The following is a 17,097-nucleotide window of genomic DNA, read 5'->3' as shown; positions in this document are numbered from 1 at the left end:
ATGCTGTACATGTACATTTTAGGTAGTCTAATTTTTATTCTATATAGTCCTATACAAATTAGACATTTATACATATATTCATATATAGGTAAGTGTCCAGGGCTATATTCAGGAAAAAAAAAAAAAAAAACCTATATGCTGTATTTTATGGGCAATTTCAGGGACATTCAAGGGTAAATTTCATTGCACGTAACCTTGACCTTAACAGGCAGATTTTAACCCCTATGATCATTATAATCTCTGTTCATTACTATCTGTATGGATTTTCTTAGCAAAATCCCCACCTCCACCCCCAACTCAGCTTGCTTCTACCCCCAGCACCCTCTGACGACTTTAAATAAGTCTTTAAATAAGCACATTCCAGTCAAAGACATGCTGGTCTTCCCAAATCAAAGAAGCCAATCTGCCCTCCTCATATAGACTGAAAAAAATAGAAGAATTAGTGAAAAGTGTGAAATACAAACTATTCTTAATGGAACAGAGATTCATTCACTTAATTATATGTAATAGCTCAAACCAGGCTAGCAAAATAGTCATCGAAAAGAGATTTTTAGAAGGCCTGCTTTAATGAAGAAATAAAAATTAGTGTTTTAAGGAATGAGAGTGGGTGCTTCTAATATATTTGTTTTCTGAAATAGACACTGTCTGCTTGACAAGGGTTTTTGGTATTTACTTGCTCAGTGTGACTGTTTTTATTCGTTAGGATAAATAAGTTTTAGCTCAGCCTTTATCTCAATTAAATAACGGAATCCCAGTTAAGGAGATAGCAGTAATGGTGTAAACCCAGTATTGGATTTATTTTTTTAATTTTATAATTACCCAGACTTTTACTCATTTCCCTGAAAACAGGCTGTGATGGATATTTACACATTAAAAATGCCTTTATGATAATAGCAGTTCATATTTATTGAGCACATATATTAGGCCAAGTACTATGCTAAGCACATTACATGCATTATCTCATTTACAGCAAACCTGTGGGGGGGCACTATTATTATCCCTATTTTACAGATGTACCAGGAACTGAGGCATAAAGAGGTTGTTCAAGATGCAGTACAAGCTCCAGGCAGTCTGATTCAGGTTCGCTCCTCTGCTGGGTCAGGAGAGTTTGAGTAAAGCATAAGTTTTGATGATACAGAAGGCATTCTTTGCCTGCCTGTATCGTGAAGGCCCTTGGCCCTATACTTAAGCCTGGTGAGAAAGTTCCTCACGGAAGACCAGTTAGTCTGGCCTCAAATCCAGTCGCTGGTGGCATGGGCCAGCTCCAGAACTACCACAGGCCCCAAAAACCAAGACCAGGTGGGAGGATAGAAATAACTCTCCCAACTCAGTTCCATTCATCATCAAATGCATGCAAATTTTTAAAAATTAAAAGAAATTATTTTGTCCTATTTTATTATTAAACTGGCACTGTTTTTCTTTTGTCTGTCTTTTGTATTTTTATTGGTATATCGTAGTCATACATATTTTTGGTTATACAAGTAATATTTTGATTCGTGTATACATGTAATGATCAAATCAGGATAATTGGGATACCCAACACCTCAAACATTTATCTTTTCCTTGAGGTAGGAACATTACAATTCTTCTAGCTATTTTGACATATGTAATTAATTATTGTTAACTATCTATAGTAAATATATTTATATTAATTAATATATATTATACTCTATTATATTGTTTTATTGTAATATATAGTATATATCACACATAAGATTATCATAATACATTATATTTTATATATAAATATATAAAAATATGTATAATTTTATACATAAATTTTATATAAATATTTATTATATTTACATATTATATTATTAAATATAATTTTTCTACTGTACTATCAAATGCTATAACTTGGCTGGGCATGGTGGCTTACGCCTGTAATCTCACACTTTGGGAGGCTGAGACAGGCAGATCAGTTGAGGTCAGGAGTTTGACACCAGCCTGGCCAACATGGTAAAACCCTGTCTCTACTAAAAATACAAAAATTAGCCAGATGTGGTGGCACACACCTGTGATCCCAGCTACTCAGGAGGCTGAGTCAGGAGAATCACTTGAACCCGAGAGGCGGAGGTTGCAAAGAGCCGAGATCGTGCCATTGCACTCCAGCCTGAGTGACAAGAGTAAGACTCCATCTCAAAAAAAGAAAAATAAAAATAAAATACTATAACTTATTTCTTTTAATTATATTTTTGTATTCATCTTTCTTTTTTTCAAGTGATATTATCCATTGTTTTCAAGAGGCTTTCTTAGTTTGGCTGTGTGAAGCACATCTTCATGACTTTTGACCTAGTTCTGAGAATGTAACCCTAAAAAATCCTAAAATGTAGGCACAAATACATTCATCATAGTGTTATTTCCAGAAGTGGAAAATATGAAATATTGTGCAGGCGCAGAGGGTGGAGGGGTGGAATTATGTGACATGGTAGTTATACAAAATGGAATATGAGGCCAAAATTAAACAAGGACCTTTTCATAGCATGGTAACACATAAGGGGACCTGATTAGCAGGGCATTCTTAACTGCAGTTCCAAAAGAAGAATTCAGCTTCAGCCTTTCATTCATTCATTCATTTAACAACTGTATATTTCATATCATTATGAGCCACACACTGTGTGGTAGGTTCTGGATACTCCCAGGTTTTAACAAGATATTGGTCTTGTCATAATGGAGCTGACATTCCAGTAGGAAGACAGATGCTTTGTCTGTCTTTGCAGCAGATAACCAGGGTGCTTTGCAGCAGATAACCAGGTCAGGAAGGTTTCTCAGAGGAAATGGGCTTTAAACTGAGTTCTGAAGAATTTACCAGGCCAAAGTTGAGGTGGTACAGTATGCACAGAGAGGGAGAGGAGAGCTCCAATCAGAGAGAATGGCACATGCAAAGGCCTGGTAATGTAAGGGACATACCAGAACAACAACTAAAAGAAATGCATGTGTTGAGTAGAGAATGGTACCAGATGAATCTGCAAAGACAGACTCTAAGGATTGCAGGTCTTTAGGAGTTGGCATACTTTGTCTACAAAGTGCCAGATAGTAAAGATTTTAGTCTTGAAGGGCCAAGAGGCAAAATCAATGATATTATATATGTATTTGTATGTCAAGAGAGAAAATAAATTTGCACAAAATTTTTTTATTGGTTAAATTCAAAATACAATTATGATAACTGAGTATAGTTTTTTCTAATACAGATCACCTGAGGAGATGAATGGGATATTGGAGGAGGAAAATATTTTGCTCAATTAGTGTTCTTTATTATCAAAAGAGATTGTAAATGTTTATCTGTTAATGCTGACCTGAAATGAGATATTATATATTTCAATCTTTCTAAATGCCTTTCTGCATGCATTGATATTGCCAAACACTGATATCTGTCCATAACCATATAATGTTAATTAAACATATTCATGACTTGGCAGGCATGTATAGAATTCTATTAGAGTTTTCTCTTGATATTTGCCTTTTAGCATGTCACTACATTGCATATTAATCACTTGCAATTAAACATGAGATAGAAGCTCCTCAATTGTTAGTTAAATGGATTTTGACATATAAAGATTTCCTTTGCATTTATATCAAAGTCTGAAAAACAGTGCTGGAACTGCAGTTTAAGTTCAAAAAATATATTCACTTTAAATTTGTGTGTAATAGAGAAGTCATTTCCTGTTTTAACTTTTGACAGCATGGAAAGTGTATAAAACAGTCTGTGATCCAAACAGTGTTGTCAATGAAATTACTTTATCACAGTGTAAGTTTTGCCTGTAAGAACAGTGCCTTGTAATTTTAGGTACAATCCATTAGGAAACATGATCAACTCTGAAGCAAAAGCTAATATTCAGAGCCATTAAGTGTTGAATTACAGTGATTGAGAACAGTTCTAGTTCAAAAAATTTTAATCTTGACCCTGAGCTCAAAAATCAAAATAAAACTTTACCCCACTGCTAAACCATCAAATTGCTGTGTAGTAGGACAAGTCAAGGTGTTGAGCTTTCAGTTCTGACAAAAAAAAAATTATAAAATGGATGATGGGCAAGTCCGTGATAGAAAATAAAGTTCACTATTGACACTACTAGTTCTATAGCACTTGATAGATCAAATATTTTCCACAAAGTACCAGGTAATGAATAGTACAGTGAATAACCATAGGCTTTAAACACCTAACAGTTTCATAAGCTTTGTACATTTGTCCAAATAAAGCTTTTTATGCTCCACACATATTTTTACTATCATCAGTTGTCAACACATCTTAGCAGATTCCACTTCAGTTGTTTTGCAGTTCTTTCCCAACCTTTTTGAAATATTCTCATCTGTACTTGTTCCACAGACTATTCCACTAGTTCCACTAGACTCTTCTCCTCAAAGAAATGATAACACCTGAATAACATCAGTAATATGTGTGGACCCATCAAGAGCCAGTGAAAACCACTCAAAATAATCTGCTTTGTTTTTTTTAATTGACTGTTGATGTGGTTCCCACTGTTATTGGCTTTTCAAGCAATAGTCGTTGCCAAAAGGGTAGTTAAGTTTATTTTCTCTGGACACGTTTCTTCAGATGTTGCAGTTAAACAGGATTTAATGAACTCACCATTAGTAAATTGTTTTCTTTGCTTGGCTAACAAATGAGCAACTTGGAAACTTACTCATTTTCATTTTTTTTTATTTTTTGTGGAGGGATTATGCTATGCTGAGATATTCCATTTTAAATTTTCTAAATTTTTGACCATTGTTTTTCTGTGAATTGGGAATATTGTGATGAGTATTTAGTTTGGTGATGATATATATTGTATTCTTTTAGCACAGCTATAGTGTCATTTCATAATAATCATAATGCTTTGTCATGTAAATTTGATAACAAAATAATCCACATGCCATTGTACCTTAAAAGGGCAACATTCAAAGTCTACTTCCTCTTCTTTTCTTATTTGTCATAATGGTATACTCTGGTAATAAGCACATAAAGTGTAATGATCTAGCAATACACACATCACTCAAAACACTCTCAAGTTAAAACAATGTCACTGTGATTTGTTGTGCACCAAGAAGTAGTATGAAGCTGAGACTCAATTCTGTTTTTGCATCGTGAAAGCAGCTATAGACATCAGGTAAATTAATGAATGTGGCTGTGTTCCAATAAAACTTTATTAATAGACACTGAAATTTGAATTTCATATGATTTTATGTGTCAAGAAATATTAGTTTGTGTTTACTTTTTCTCAATTATTTAAAAATATAAAAATCATCCTTAGCTTGCAAGCCATATAGAAACAGGTGGTAGGGTGGATTTGGCGCACAGGCTGAAGTTTGCCAGCCCCTGCTTTAGATCATGGTGAGTATGTTGGGCTTCACGTCAGTTCAGAAGGCCTGCTCACTGTGTGTATAAGAACATTTTTCCAAAAAGCCAGTGCAGGTCCTGAAAACATTAACCAAGCAGGTAGCCTAAGATGATGCATCTCCTTGCAGGATGGTACCCGAGTCATAGGGAAATGCGGTGGTTACTGTGGGAAATGCACTCCATCCTCTGGTACTGGCCTGGAGGTGCGAGTTTTATAGCTAAGGTAAGTAGTCCTATGTCTGTCTGTCTGTCTTTTACTTTTTTCTGTAGCCTATATGAGCAAATGTGGGAGGATCGGGCAGAGTTACAGTTAAGCATCTTGAAGCTGACCCAATACTGTTCTGTCTTTTTATCTCCTGCTCCTCTGTCCTCATGTGACTGAAGCTATCAGTTCTCTACTGTTTAACATGGGTTCCCCTCTACAGAGCTGGCCTATTTATTTATTTGCTTTTAGATTTTAGATTCAGGAGGTACATGTGCAAGTTTATTAGGCTGATACAATGTGTTGAGATGTAGGCTTCGTTTGAACCCATCACCCAAATGGTGAACGTGGTATCCAATAGGTAGTTTTCCCTTTCCTTCCTCCTCCCTTTTGGAGTCACCAGTGTCCATTATTTCAATCTTTATGTCCATGTGTACCCAATGTTCTACTCCCACTTAATAAGCAAGAGCATGTGGTATTTGGTTTTTTGTTTCTGTGTTAATTCACTTAGGAAAAGGGCCTCCAGCTGCATCCATATTGCTGCAAAGGACATGATTTCATTCTTTTTTATGGCTGCATAGTATTCCATCATGTATACAGACCACAGTTTTTAAATCCAATTCACCATTAATGCGCACCTAGGTTGATTGTCTACGTTTGCTATTGTGAATAGTGCTGCAATAAACATGTGAGTGTAGGTGTCTTTTTGGTCGAATGATTTATTTTCTTTTAGATGTATACCCAGTAATGGATTGCTGGGTCTATTTTAGATTGTTCTATTTTAGTTTTTTAAGAAATCTCCAAACTACTTTTCACAGAGGTTGAACTAATTTACGATCCCATCCACAGTGTATTCCATTTTTTCCTGCAGTCTCACCAATATCTGTTATCTTTTTACTTTTTAAGAATAAACATTCTGATTGGCATGAGATGTTATCTCACTGTTGTTTTGACTTGCATTTCTCTGATGATTAGTGATGTTCAGCATTTTTTCATGTATTTGTTGACTGCTTGTGTGTCTTCTTTTGAGAGGTGTCTGTCCGTGTCCTTTACCCACTTTTTAATAGGGTCGTTTGTTTTTTTCTTGTTGATTTGCTTAAGTTTCTTATAGATTCTGGATATTATTCCTTTGTCAAATGTTTAGGTTAAAAATGTTTTCTCCTATTCTGTAGGTTTTCTGTTTATTCTGTTGATAGTTTCTTTTGATGTGCAGAAGCTCTTTAGTTTAGGTAGGTCTCCGTTATCAATTTTTGTTTTGTTGCATTTGCTTTTGAGGACTTAGTCATAATTTCTTTGCCTAGGCCAATGTTCAGAAGAGTATTTCCTGGGTTTTCTTCTAGAATTTTTATGGTTTGAAGTCTTACATTTAAGTCTTTAATGTATCCTGAGTTATTTTTTGTATATGGTGAGAGGTAGGGGTTCAATTTGATTCTCCTGTGTATGGTTAGCCAGTTTTTCCAGCATCATTTATTATAGGGTGTGCTTTCCCCATTATTTATTTTTGTTGACTGTGTTGAAGTCCAGTTGGTTATAGATGTATAGCTTTATTTCTGGGTTCCTTATTCTGTTCCATTAATTTATGTGTCTATAGTAGTACCAGTACCACGCTGTTTTGGTTACCTTTGGTTTGCTGCCTTAGAGTACCGTTTGAAGTCCGGTAATATGATACCTCTGGCTTCATTCTTTTTGCTTAGGATTGCTTTTGCTTTTAGACTCTGCTTTGGTTCCATATCAATTTTAGAATAGTTCTTCTTCTAACACTGTGAAGAATAACATTGGTAATTTGATAGGAATTTTTTGAATCTGTAGATTTCTTTGAGCAGTATGGACATTTTAACGCTCTTGATTCTTCCGGTAGATAAGCATGGAACGTTTTCTATTTGCGTCATCTATGATTTCCTTAAGCAATGTTTATAGTTCTCCTTGTAGAGCTCTTTTACCTGCTTGGTTAGATGTATTCCTAGGTATTTTATTCCTTTTGTGGTGATTATAAATTGGATTGCATTCTTGATTTGGTTCTCAGCTTGAATGTTATTTATGTATAGAAATGCTCCTGATTTTTGTAGATTTATTTTGCATCCTGAAAATTTACCGAAGTCATTTATCAGGTCTAGGAATCTTTTGGTGGAATCTTCAGGGTTTTCTCTGTATAGAATCATATTGTCAGTGAAGGAAGATAATTTGACTTCCTCTTTTCCTGTTTTGATGCCTTTTCTTTCTTTCTCTTGCCTGATTGCTGTGGCTAAGATTTCTAATACTATGTTGAATAGGAGTAGTGAGAGTACACATTCTTGTCTTGTTCCGATTCTTAGGAGGAATGCTTCCAACTTTTGCCTATTAAGTATGATATTGGCTGTGGGTTTATTAGAGATGGCTTTTATTATTTTGAGGTATGTTCTTTTGATGTCTTATTCCTTGTAGGTTTTTATCATGAAGGAATGTTGGATTTGATCAAATGCTTTTTCTGCATCTGTTGATATGATCATATGTTTTTGTTTTTAATTGTGTGGTGAATCACATTTATTGATTTGCATATGTTGAATGATCCCTGCCTCCCAAGAATAAAGTCCACTTGATCATGGTAGATTATCTTTTTGGTATGTTGCTGGATACAGTTTGCTAGTATTTTGTTGAGGATTTTCATGTCAGTGTTCATCAGGGATATTAGTCTTTAGTTTTCTTTTTTTGTTGTGTCTTTGCCAGGTATTGGTATCGGGATGATACAGGTTTCATAGAATGAGTTAGGAAGGAATATCTCTTCTTCGATTTTTAAAAAATTGTTTCAATAGGATTGGTACCAGCTCTTTGCAGAGCTTATTTAAAATGCTGTTTATTGGGCTTGATCTCTAGGGGTCCTGCTTCATTAGGTCTCTAGTGGATTCAGGGATCTGTAATTTTGATAAAGGGAATTCTAATGCAAGTGAATCACAGCTCATCCTTTGAGAAATACTTCCCAAGAATGTAATAGTAAAACCACAGTGGCATTTGTTGAGCAATATTTCATTGAATCCGCACAACAAAACTGTGTGGAGGAGCTGCTATTTTACATATGAGGAAGCTGAGGCCCACAACAATTAAGTAACTTGCTTAAGATCATGATGAGGCTGGGCATGGTGGCTCATGCCTGTAATTCCAGCACTTTGGGAAGCTATGGCAGGCAGATTACTTGAGGTCAGGAGTTCGAGACCAGCCTGGCCAACATGGTAAAACCCCATCCCTACTATAAATTCAAAATTTAGCTGGGTGTGTTGGCACATGCCTGTAGTCCTAGCTACTTGGGAGCCTGAGGCAGGAGAATCACTTTAACCTGGGAGGCAGAGGTTGCAGTCAGCCTAGATCATGCCACTGCACTCCAGCGTGGGTGACAGAGTAAGACTCTGTCTCAAAATAAAAAATAAAAAAAATAAACAAATAAAAGGTGATGATGAATTCCCTCGGCAGAACTCAGAGTGTCCTACACTAAAGCCAGTGCTCTTAATCACTCCACTGTGCCACACCCCTGTTAACTCATAGTGTGGTCCAAGAACCAGCATGATCAGTTTTACCTAGGAACTTGTTAGAAATGCTCAATGTTAGGCCTCACCCTATACCTGTGAAATCAGAATCTGCATTTTAACAAAGTCCACAGGAGTCATGCATGTTAAAGTCTGGCAATCCCTGACCTAAGTACATTATGCCAGAAAGTGATTCTTCTGCTGAATATAAGACAGAATTCGTCACTCTTTTTATCATCCCAGTGACTTCAGCTACAAGGGATGAACTCAACCAATTCATGTGACCCTCCTGCATCTTCCCTCAAGCTTCCAGTAGCCTATTACCATGTAAGGCTCTTGAAGATCCTGATGCAACAGTGCCTATTTGACATTTAGGATTATTTCTGTTGCAAGGAGCTAACGAAATGAAGGAAATTTATTATCTTAAGTAACTGAGATATCCAAGAAGTATGCTAGCGTCAGGCATGGCTAGATCCAGAAGTTCAGTCATCAGTACTCTTTCTTTCCTCATCAATCAGCAATTATTGCCTCTTAAATGGCTTCATTCTCAGACAGATTATCGCCCCCACACCATGGTCCTGGGCAGCTCTAGGATTACCTCATTCTTACAACTCATGATTCAAGTAAACACTCATCCCCTAGCATACCTTCTGCAAAATAACTGTGTTTAGCCCTGGTTAGATCACATGGTCACTTTTGAGCCAATCACAGCATCCAAGGATCTGAGATCATATACCTACCTAGAGTCAGGTGATCGACAGCTTCAGTTGGAAGAGGGATGGTTCCTAAAGGACAAGAAGGTATTTTGTTATCAGAAAGGGGGAGATGGGATGGAAGCGTGCAAAAGTCAGCAGGTATCCACTAGAGATCACCATTATATATGTACTTTATATATTTTATATATAAGAAGATAAACTTTGTATGTATGTTATATGTAGTAAATTTTATGCATAAGTACAGATATACAATATTTACATATATAAACATATATTTATAGAAAAAAGACTAGAAGGAAATACCAAAATACCAATATATGAAGAGCAGTTATCTCAGGTAAGGGGATTTCAGGCTAGTGGGTTTTCAAATTTTATTGTTTATTACTTCCCTGAAACTTCCATGTTTCTTACAGCAAACAAACATTACTTTTAAAATCTAGGGCCAGCTGTGGTGGTTCATGCCTATAATCTCAGCACTTTGGGAGGCTGAGGCAGGAGGATTACTTGAGTCCAGGATTTTGAGACCAGCCTGGGCAACATAGTGAGACCCCCATCTGCAAAAAAATAAAAAATAAAATTAATTAGCTGGGCATGATGGTACACACCTGTAGACCCAGCTACTTGGGAGGCTGACATGGGAAGATTGCCTGCCCAGGAGGTCAGGGCTGCAGTGAGCCATGATCATGCCATTGCACTCCAGCCTCAGTGACAGAGTGAGACTGTGACTCAGAAAAAATAAAAATAAAATCTAGACAAAATAATAGGTGTTAATTTTAAATTATATATGTAAAAATGTATCAGTTGCCTATTATAGCATTTGAGGCAGAAGGTTTATATTTTCTGGTTTGTTTATTTCAGGTGCTTTGAAGAGGAAGCCATTATGGGATGGATGAAGGATAGTAATGCAATACCTCCACCTTAATTTGGGTGCATGTGTGTATGTGTGTGTGTGTGTGTGCATGTGACTTGTATGCTTGTGTATGTGTAAATGTGTGTACATATACATATATACACATACATATATACACATATATGTGTGTATGTATATATGTGGACTATCCTAATGATGTAAAGTTTAATATTTATGTTTGAAATTATTTATTGTGATGTAATATTTTTGTACGTAAAATGATTCTATTATGACTGCCTTTGCATGTAGTAATATGACAAAGTGATCCTTCATTATCACGGTACACTATTGTTTACTTTTCATCTGTAAATGTTTTATTGTTACTTTTTTAAAATGGATTTTTTTTTAAAACAACCTAGCCGTCATCAAGGTGCTATAAGAGTTGTATAAAAGGTATTTCTGGCATTTCTAGGCAAGTATCAGCCAACAAGTATGTTAGTGATATCACAGACTGTACCAACTATTAACTATGTTAAATATGTATTCAGTTTCATGTGATCTCTGGGAAAAAAAATATGCTGCCTTGGTGCTAATATTGTATGTATTTAAATGATAATCTGACTCAGAAATATAAACACTTTCAATGAAAGGGAGGAACAGAAGGACAATTTCCAGTGCACAGAATCACTTGGATGAAATAAGACCAGCTCTCTACCCTTATTTTTGGACATGCCTTTTTTGGAAGAGACTTGGACTTTATCCTTATTGTTGTTAGTGTTGTTAATATTCTTTGCTTCAGCCCATGGTGCCTTGGTCTCTCTACAATCAAATGGAGGATCCCCCACCCAGCTTCATTACAGAGTGATATTGGGCAAGTGAGATCATCTCACCATTTTGCCAAGATACTCTAAAATTACATCCAAGTTTACCAGTAGAAAGACAGAGGATGCACCGAATGGGTGTGACCTTCAGCTTACCAGCACACCTGGAGAAGTTCAGAACCAGGTTCTGAATCATCAGGATTGCCTTTTGCATGAAAACATTGGCTGGTGACATGACTTCTCTTCAGGCCATGAGCCTAACACCCTGCCAGTTTTCATGGCCGCTGCAGTAATGGACGTTTGTGTGAAGAAATGAACTGTGGAATACAAAATGCTTTGAGTCTTTCCAATTGTTCATTAGTTCACTTTTTGTTACTTCTTTCCAAAATGGAAGTGCTGAAGCCATGGTCTTTCTGCCCTTCCAAACTGATGAAGAGAAGTCTTTGCCAATGGTCCATGGAAGACACTTGGTTTGAGAAACCCTGCCCACTTCCAAAGACCAAAGAGATTAGGAAAAGCCTGGCAGTATTCTCCAACTCCAAGCAAGCTCTAGAGTGCTCCAGGAAAAGTTATACTCAGTATATGAATAAGTGTTATTCTCCATTATTAATATGTTCTGAAAATATATTATGAATAAATACATCACCACACCCAAACCATTTGTGTTTCGCATAGTTTCTGGACTCTTGATTCGAGTTGGAGTAAGAACGTCTCTAGTTTCCAGATTGAGAAGAAGTGAAGATTTTATTGATTTCATTTATTACAATTGCAATTCTAAAGACAGATAAGGATGAGGATTGTCCATAAGATCTGTCTTTTCATCATGAAAGTCAATTAAAGTGGTTCTTCTGGAAACTGGGAATTTTCCCCTCTTGGGAAACAAATGAGCAAACAAAACAAAATATTTATGTGCACTTTGGGTGCTCAATTGTTCATTTTGTGTGTAGTTCCTACCCTGTATGGTGTCCAAGGAAAAATGAGAGCTTTCTAAACATGTCTACTAGAAGCAAATGATAATCAAACTGCCACCATATGCCAGGCCTTTTACTTTTATTGTTTCACCTCATCCTCACAACCACAAAATACACCAAGGAGACAGAGCCTTAGAGTTGCAAATAGGCTCAAGTTCACACACAGTGAATAAGTAGTCATCTCCCAAAGAAGAACTCTGTTTGGCTCTGATTGGGTCACATGACCACTTCTGGACCAATCACAATATCAAGGGACCTGGGATCCTGTGCTAGTCTAGAGTCAGGTGATCAACAGCTTCAACTGAAAAAGAGATGGTTTCCAGAAGAGAAAAGGGGAGATGGGATGGAGACATGAAAAAAGAAGCAGGCATCCACTCAAATTCCCATTTTGTGTGTGTGTGTGTGTGTGTGTGTGAGAGAACACATGCATGTGCCTGTGTACAAACTCCAAACCCCAGAGCTTACACCAAAGTCCCACCCCTTGCCATCACTCAGCATCATTTGAGGCTTCAGTTCTCGTCCTTTCTCTGGTGTTTACTAACTGTATGATCTTGAGCCTTAGTTTTTTTAATGTGTAAAATGAAGCTATTGATAGTCTTCCCACTTACTTTCCAGGATAAAGTGTTTTCTCATATCCTTTTCAGCCCTGCATCAGTGCTAGCAAAATAGCTGCCCTCAAAATGTGCATCAGCAAGCTTAAGCTGACAGCAGTGAAGGCATGGGCTCCGTAATCAGTTAGGAATTGTGTTCAGCAGCTAATTACAGAGATCTGACTGCAATGGCTCACATATTTAAAAGTGTATTTCAGGCCGGGTGTGGTGGCTCACGCCTGTAATCCCAGCACTTTGGGAGGCCGAGGCGGGTGGATCACGAGGTCAGGAGATCGAGACCATCCTGGCTAACACAGTGAAACCCCGTCTCTACTAAAAATACAAAAAAAAATACAAAAAATTAGCCGGGCATGGTGGCGGGCGCCTGTAGTCTCAGCTACTTGGGAGGGTGAGGCAGGAGAATGGCATAAACCTGGGAGGTGGAGCTTGCAATGAGCTGAGATCGTACCACTGCACTCCAGCCTGGGCGACAGAGCGAGACTCTGTCTCAAAAAAAAAAAAAAGAAAGAAAAAAGTGTATTTCATTATTATGTAAAAGTATATTTCATTGTTATGTAGGAGGTAGGCAGTCTAGAACTAGCATGGCAGCTCCACGACTTCATCAGGGACAGAGTTCATTTCTCTTTCTCCTTCTCTCTTCATTCTTCCATATTTCAGTATGCCTGTTGGAGCTCCAGCAATCACTTCCAAATTTCCAGGCGACAGGAAAAAAAAAAAAAAAACTTGGAGTAGGGGGAAGGGTAGAAAGTGGCATATTTTCAGTTCTCTATTGTTCTTTTAAAAAAGTTTTTCAGAAACCTTACCTAACATATTTTACTTATATCTCCTTAGTCAGAATTTAGTCATGTGGTTGTAGGAGTAGTGGAGAAATGGGGTTGTTTCACAGGGTACATTGCCATAGAAAATAAAGTGAGGGATCTGTTCCTAGGAAAGAAAGCAAAATGAATTTGAAAGAGGCAATTAAAAATCTCTGCAATAGATCAAGTACAGAGATTGAAGAGAGAAAGTTTTGGAAGCATTTATAGAGTATGTAAGGGATAAATGAGACCTGGAGTGGTGATCATTGTAATGGTAGGAAAAAGAAACAACTATAGAGAGATATAGGTGGTAAAATTAATAGGAGCTGACAACTGATAGATTTGGGATGGGCTGTGGGAGTGAAGGAACCAGTAAGAGCTTAAAGATGAGACTTTATTTTCATTGTAAACACAACCAAGGTGACAAAAAGATGAATGGGTGGGTGGATAAATAGACAGATGTACAATTATGAGAGTCCAGTAATCATTTATATTTGTGTAGCACTGCCAAAATTAAATATTGCCTTTGCATTTTATTTATTTAACCAAGTAATGTTTATTGCATATCTACTAATTTTTAGGCACTCATCTAAGGCTTGGGTGCAGCAGTTTCAGTTAAGGTCAAGGCTAAGACAGCATGAGTTTGATACCACAAATAGGGTGGTATCAACAACAGAAATTTATTCTCTCACAATTCTGGAGGCTGGAAGTCCAAGATCAAGGTGTTGTCAGGGTTGGTTTCTGGGGAGGCCTTTCTTTCTGGCTTGTAAACAGGCCTCTTTTCCCTGTGTTCTCACATTGCCTCTTCTCTGTGTGTATGCGCAGAGAAAAAGAGACAGAGATTTCTGGTGTCTCTTCCTCCTCTTAACAAGATCACCATTTCTATCAGATTAGAGCCCTGCCCTTCTGACCTCACTTAACCTTCATTACCTCCTTATAGGTATCTCCAAATACAGTCACATTAGGGTTAGGACTTCAATATAGGAATTCGGGGGGTAGGGACTGGGGACAAAATTCAGTCCATAAGAGAGACTGTAACAAAGAGACTCCAAAGTAAGGTAGACTTTAATTTCTCTTACTTGCTGTCCAGAGGTAGCAGGTACCCTGGGACTGGTAGGTGACTCTCCTCCCTAACATCAGAGGACTAAGATCCTTCTTTTTGTATCTTGGTCATTCTCAAAGCCGTTGTCCTCATATGGTTCCTCCTCGCAAGGTCTGCCTCCAGCCTGCAGGAAGGCAGCAATTGTTTGAAGGCAAGACAGGGAAGGTAAAGCATAATTGTTATTTACAACGTATTGGCAATATTTTATTGGCATAGCCACACCTAGCTGCAAGTGAGGCTGGGGAATGTAGTTTCCAGCTGGCAACCACATGCCCAGCTCATACTAAGTGGAGGTGGGTTGTCTGTTACTATAAGGAAGAAGGAGAGAATTGTTTGTTACCGAGGAAATTAGTTGCTTCTGCCACAGACAGTGAACAAAAGCTACAAAAATCTCTCTCCCTTTGGAGCTTACATTTTGGCAGTGACAGATGAGATATAAAACAAGCAAATCAACAACTAAACCACCCTGCAATTATTTTCCAGTCATAAATCTGACCATATTGTCCATCATGGCCACTCATCTACCATCATGGCCTGGGATGGCATTCCCTGAGCACCAAGAACTTTCATACCCCCAGAGTGCGCAAAGATGCCATGGTTCCCTTTGCCTTGGCATGCTGATTTTAATTTATGCCCTGATTGGTACAGAAGTGAAAAATAGCAAGCGAAACCTGGTGTGTCGGAAGGTGAGAAGTATCAGAGAGAGAAATAAAACAGGGAAAAGGAATTGGGAATGCCAGATGCCATGGGGTGAGCATGTTGCTGTTTTAAATAGGATGGTCAGACATTTCTTCTTTACAAACTTCATAGCTATGAGCAAAGCTGTGGGTCCCCATCAAAGTCTGCCACTAACCTCAGTGAGCATGGGAAACCACCTATCACCAACAGATGGCGGGAGAGGTCTTGCTCTATTATGTCTGGGCCATTGCACTGATTATCTGCTTATTTTATTTTATTTTATTTTATTATTATTTTTTAATATGGAACACTTCACGAATTTGTGTGTCATCCTTGCACGGGGACCACACTAATCTTCCCTGTACAACTCCAGTTTTAGTATATGTGCTGCCCAAGCAAGCTCTCTGCTCATTTTAGAGGTGATTTTGCAAAGCAGCTCATGATCCTTAGAAGTCCTAAGCCCTAAGAAGATGATACTACTTCCCTTGAATGTGTACCTCAAAATGAAAAATAACTCCAAGATGCATCTCAAGATGCAGTGGCTCAGGCGTATAATCCCAGGTAGGAGGATTGCTTGTGGCCAGGAGTTTGAGACCAACCTGGGCAAGACAGAAAGACCCTGTCTCTAAAAATAAGTTAAAAAATTAGCCAGGTGTGGTGGCACATGCCTGTAGTCCTAGCTACTTGGGAGGCTAAACTGGGAGGATTTCTTGAGCTCAGGATTTAGTGGCTATAGTGAGCCATGATTGTGCCACTGTACTCCAGCCTGGATGACATAACGAGGCCCCATCTTTTAAAGAAGAACTCCAGACCAGGAAGCTAGTGTTTTTCCATGAATATTACTTTTCCTTTTAAATATCAAATACTGATTTCTCCAAAAAAAAATTTGAAGGCAATTTTTGCTTTAGCTCTAGGCGCATGTTTTGTCTGCCAGGTAGGCGATCAACTGGTTTTACAACATTATTCACCCCAGTGATTTCCAGTAGGGACAAAAGGAACAAATATTCAAAGTGCTAATAAGAAGGGCATCCAATTACAATGGGAAAGAAAAAGTGACTTTGCACAGAAATGTACATCTTCATATGTGGCTTGCATCCTGCCACTTGGTTTGGACTTAGGATCAAATGCCTTATAGGCCACTGATAATGAGATGTCACAGCTTGGTCAAGGATGGTGCTGGGTGTAAAAAAGAATTGATATTCAGTTTTTTACATTTACAAGTTCAGAAGCCTAGTTGTTCCTTAAGCTTTTGAGTCAACCTTACAAATTCTATCATTTTATTTATTTACTAGCCTAGTTTTATTCAATTACTTTTAAAAAAACCGTTTGACTAATGTGTGTCTCATTTGTGACTTGATTAAAAGGCTTGAAATATTTTATATCACATTTGTACATTTGGCAGATTGTATTTATGTCTTAGGTCCTTCAGTTATCTCATTCAGCAAACCTTTCTGAAGACTTAAATGATTTAGGCCAGGCGCAGTGGCTCACACTTGTAATCCCAGCACTTTGGGAGGCTGAGG

The 17,097-nt window shown here is 37.7% G+C and overlaps 1 protein-coding gene and 1 non-coding gene across 2 annotated transcripts in view; one reads left to right on the top strand and one right to left on the bottom strand.

The window, feature by feature from the left end:
• Positions 1-12,071, top strand: part of ADAMTS9 (ADAM metallopeptidase with thrombospondin type 1 motif 9) — a 178,310-nt gene extending 166,239 nt beyond the window's left edge. The window contains exons 39-40 of the mRNA XM_015130468.3: positions 5,461-5,555; positions 10,603-12,071. Coding sequence (XP_014985954.2) covers positions 5,461-5,550 — 90 coding nt within the window. The 3' untranslated portion in view covers positions 5,551-5,555; positions 10,603-12,071. The remainder of the gene's footprint in view (positions 1-5,460; positions 5,556-10,602) is intronic.
• Positions 12,072-15,870: 3,799 nt separating this feature from the next.
• Positions 15,871-15,973, bottom strand: LOC114676526 (U6 spliceosomal RNA). Its single transcript, XR_003727594.1, has one exon. It is a non-coding gene; the product is annotated as a U6 spliceosomal RNA (small nuclear RNA).
• Between the last annotated feature and the right edge of the window lie 1,124 nt (positions 15,974-17,097).

The sequence above is a fragment of the Macaca mulatta genome, chromosome 2 (genome assembly GCF_049350105.2).
Source record: "Macaca mulatta isolate MMU2019108-1 chromosome 2, T2T-MMU8v2.0, whole genome shotgun sequence".
NCBI classification, from domain to species: Eukaryota; Metazoa; Chordata; class Mammalia; order Primates; family Cercopithecidae; genus Macaca; species Macaca mulatta.
Note: the sequence above shows the minus strand (reverse complement) of the source record. Positions and strands in the feature narration are given on the sequence as shown.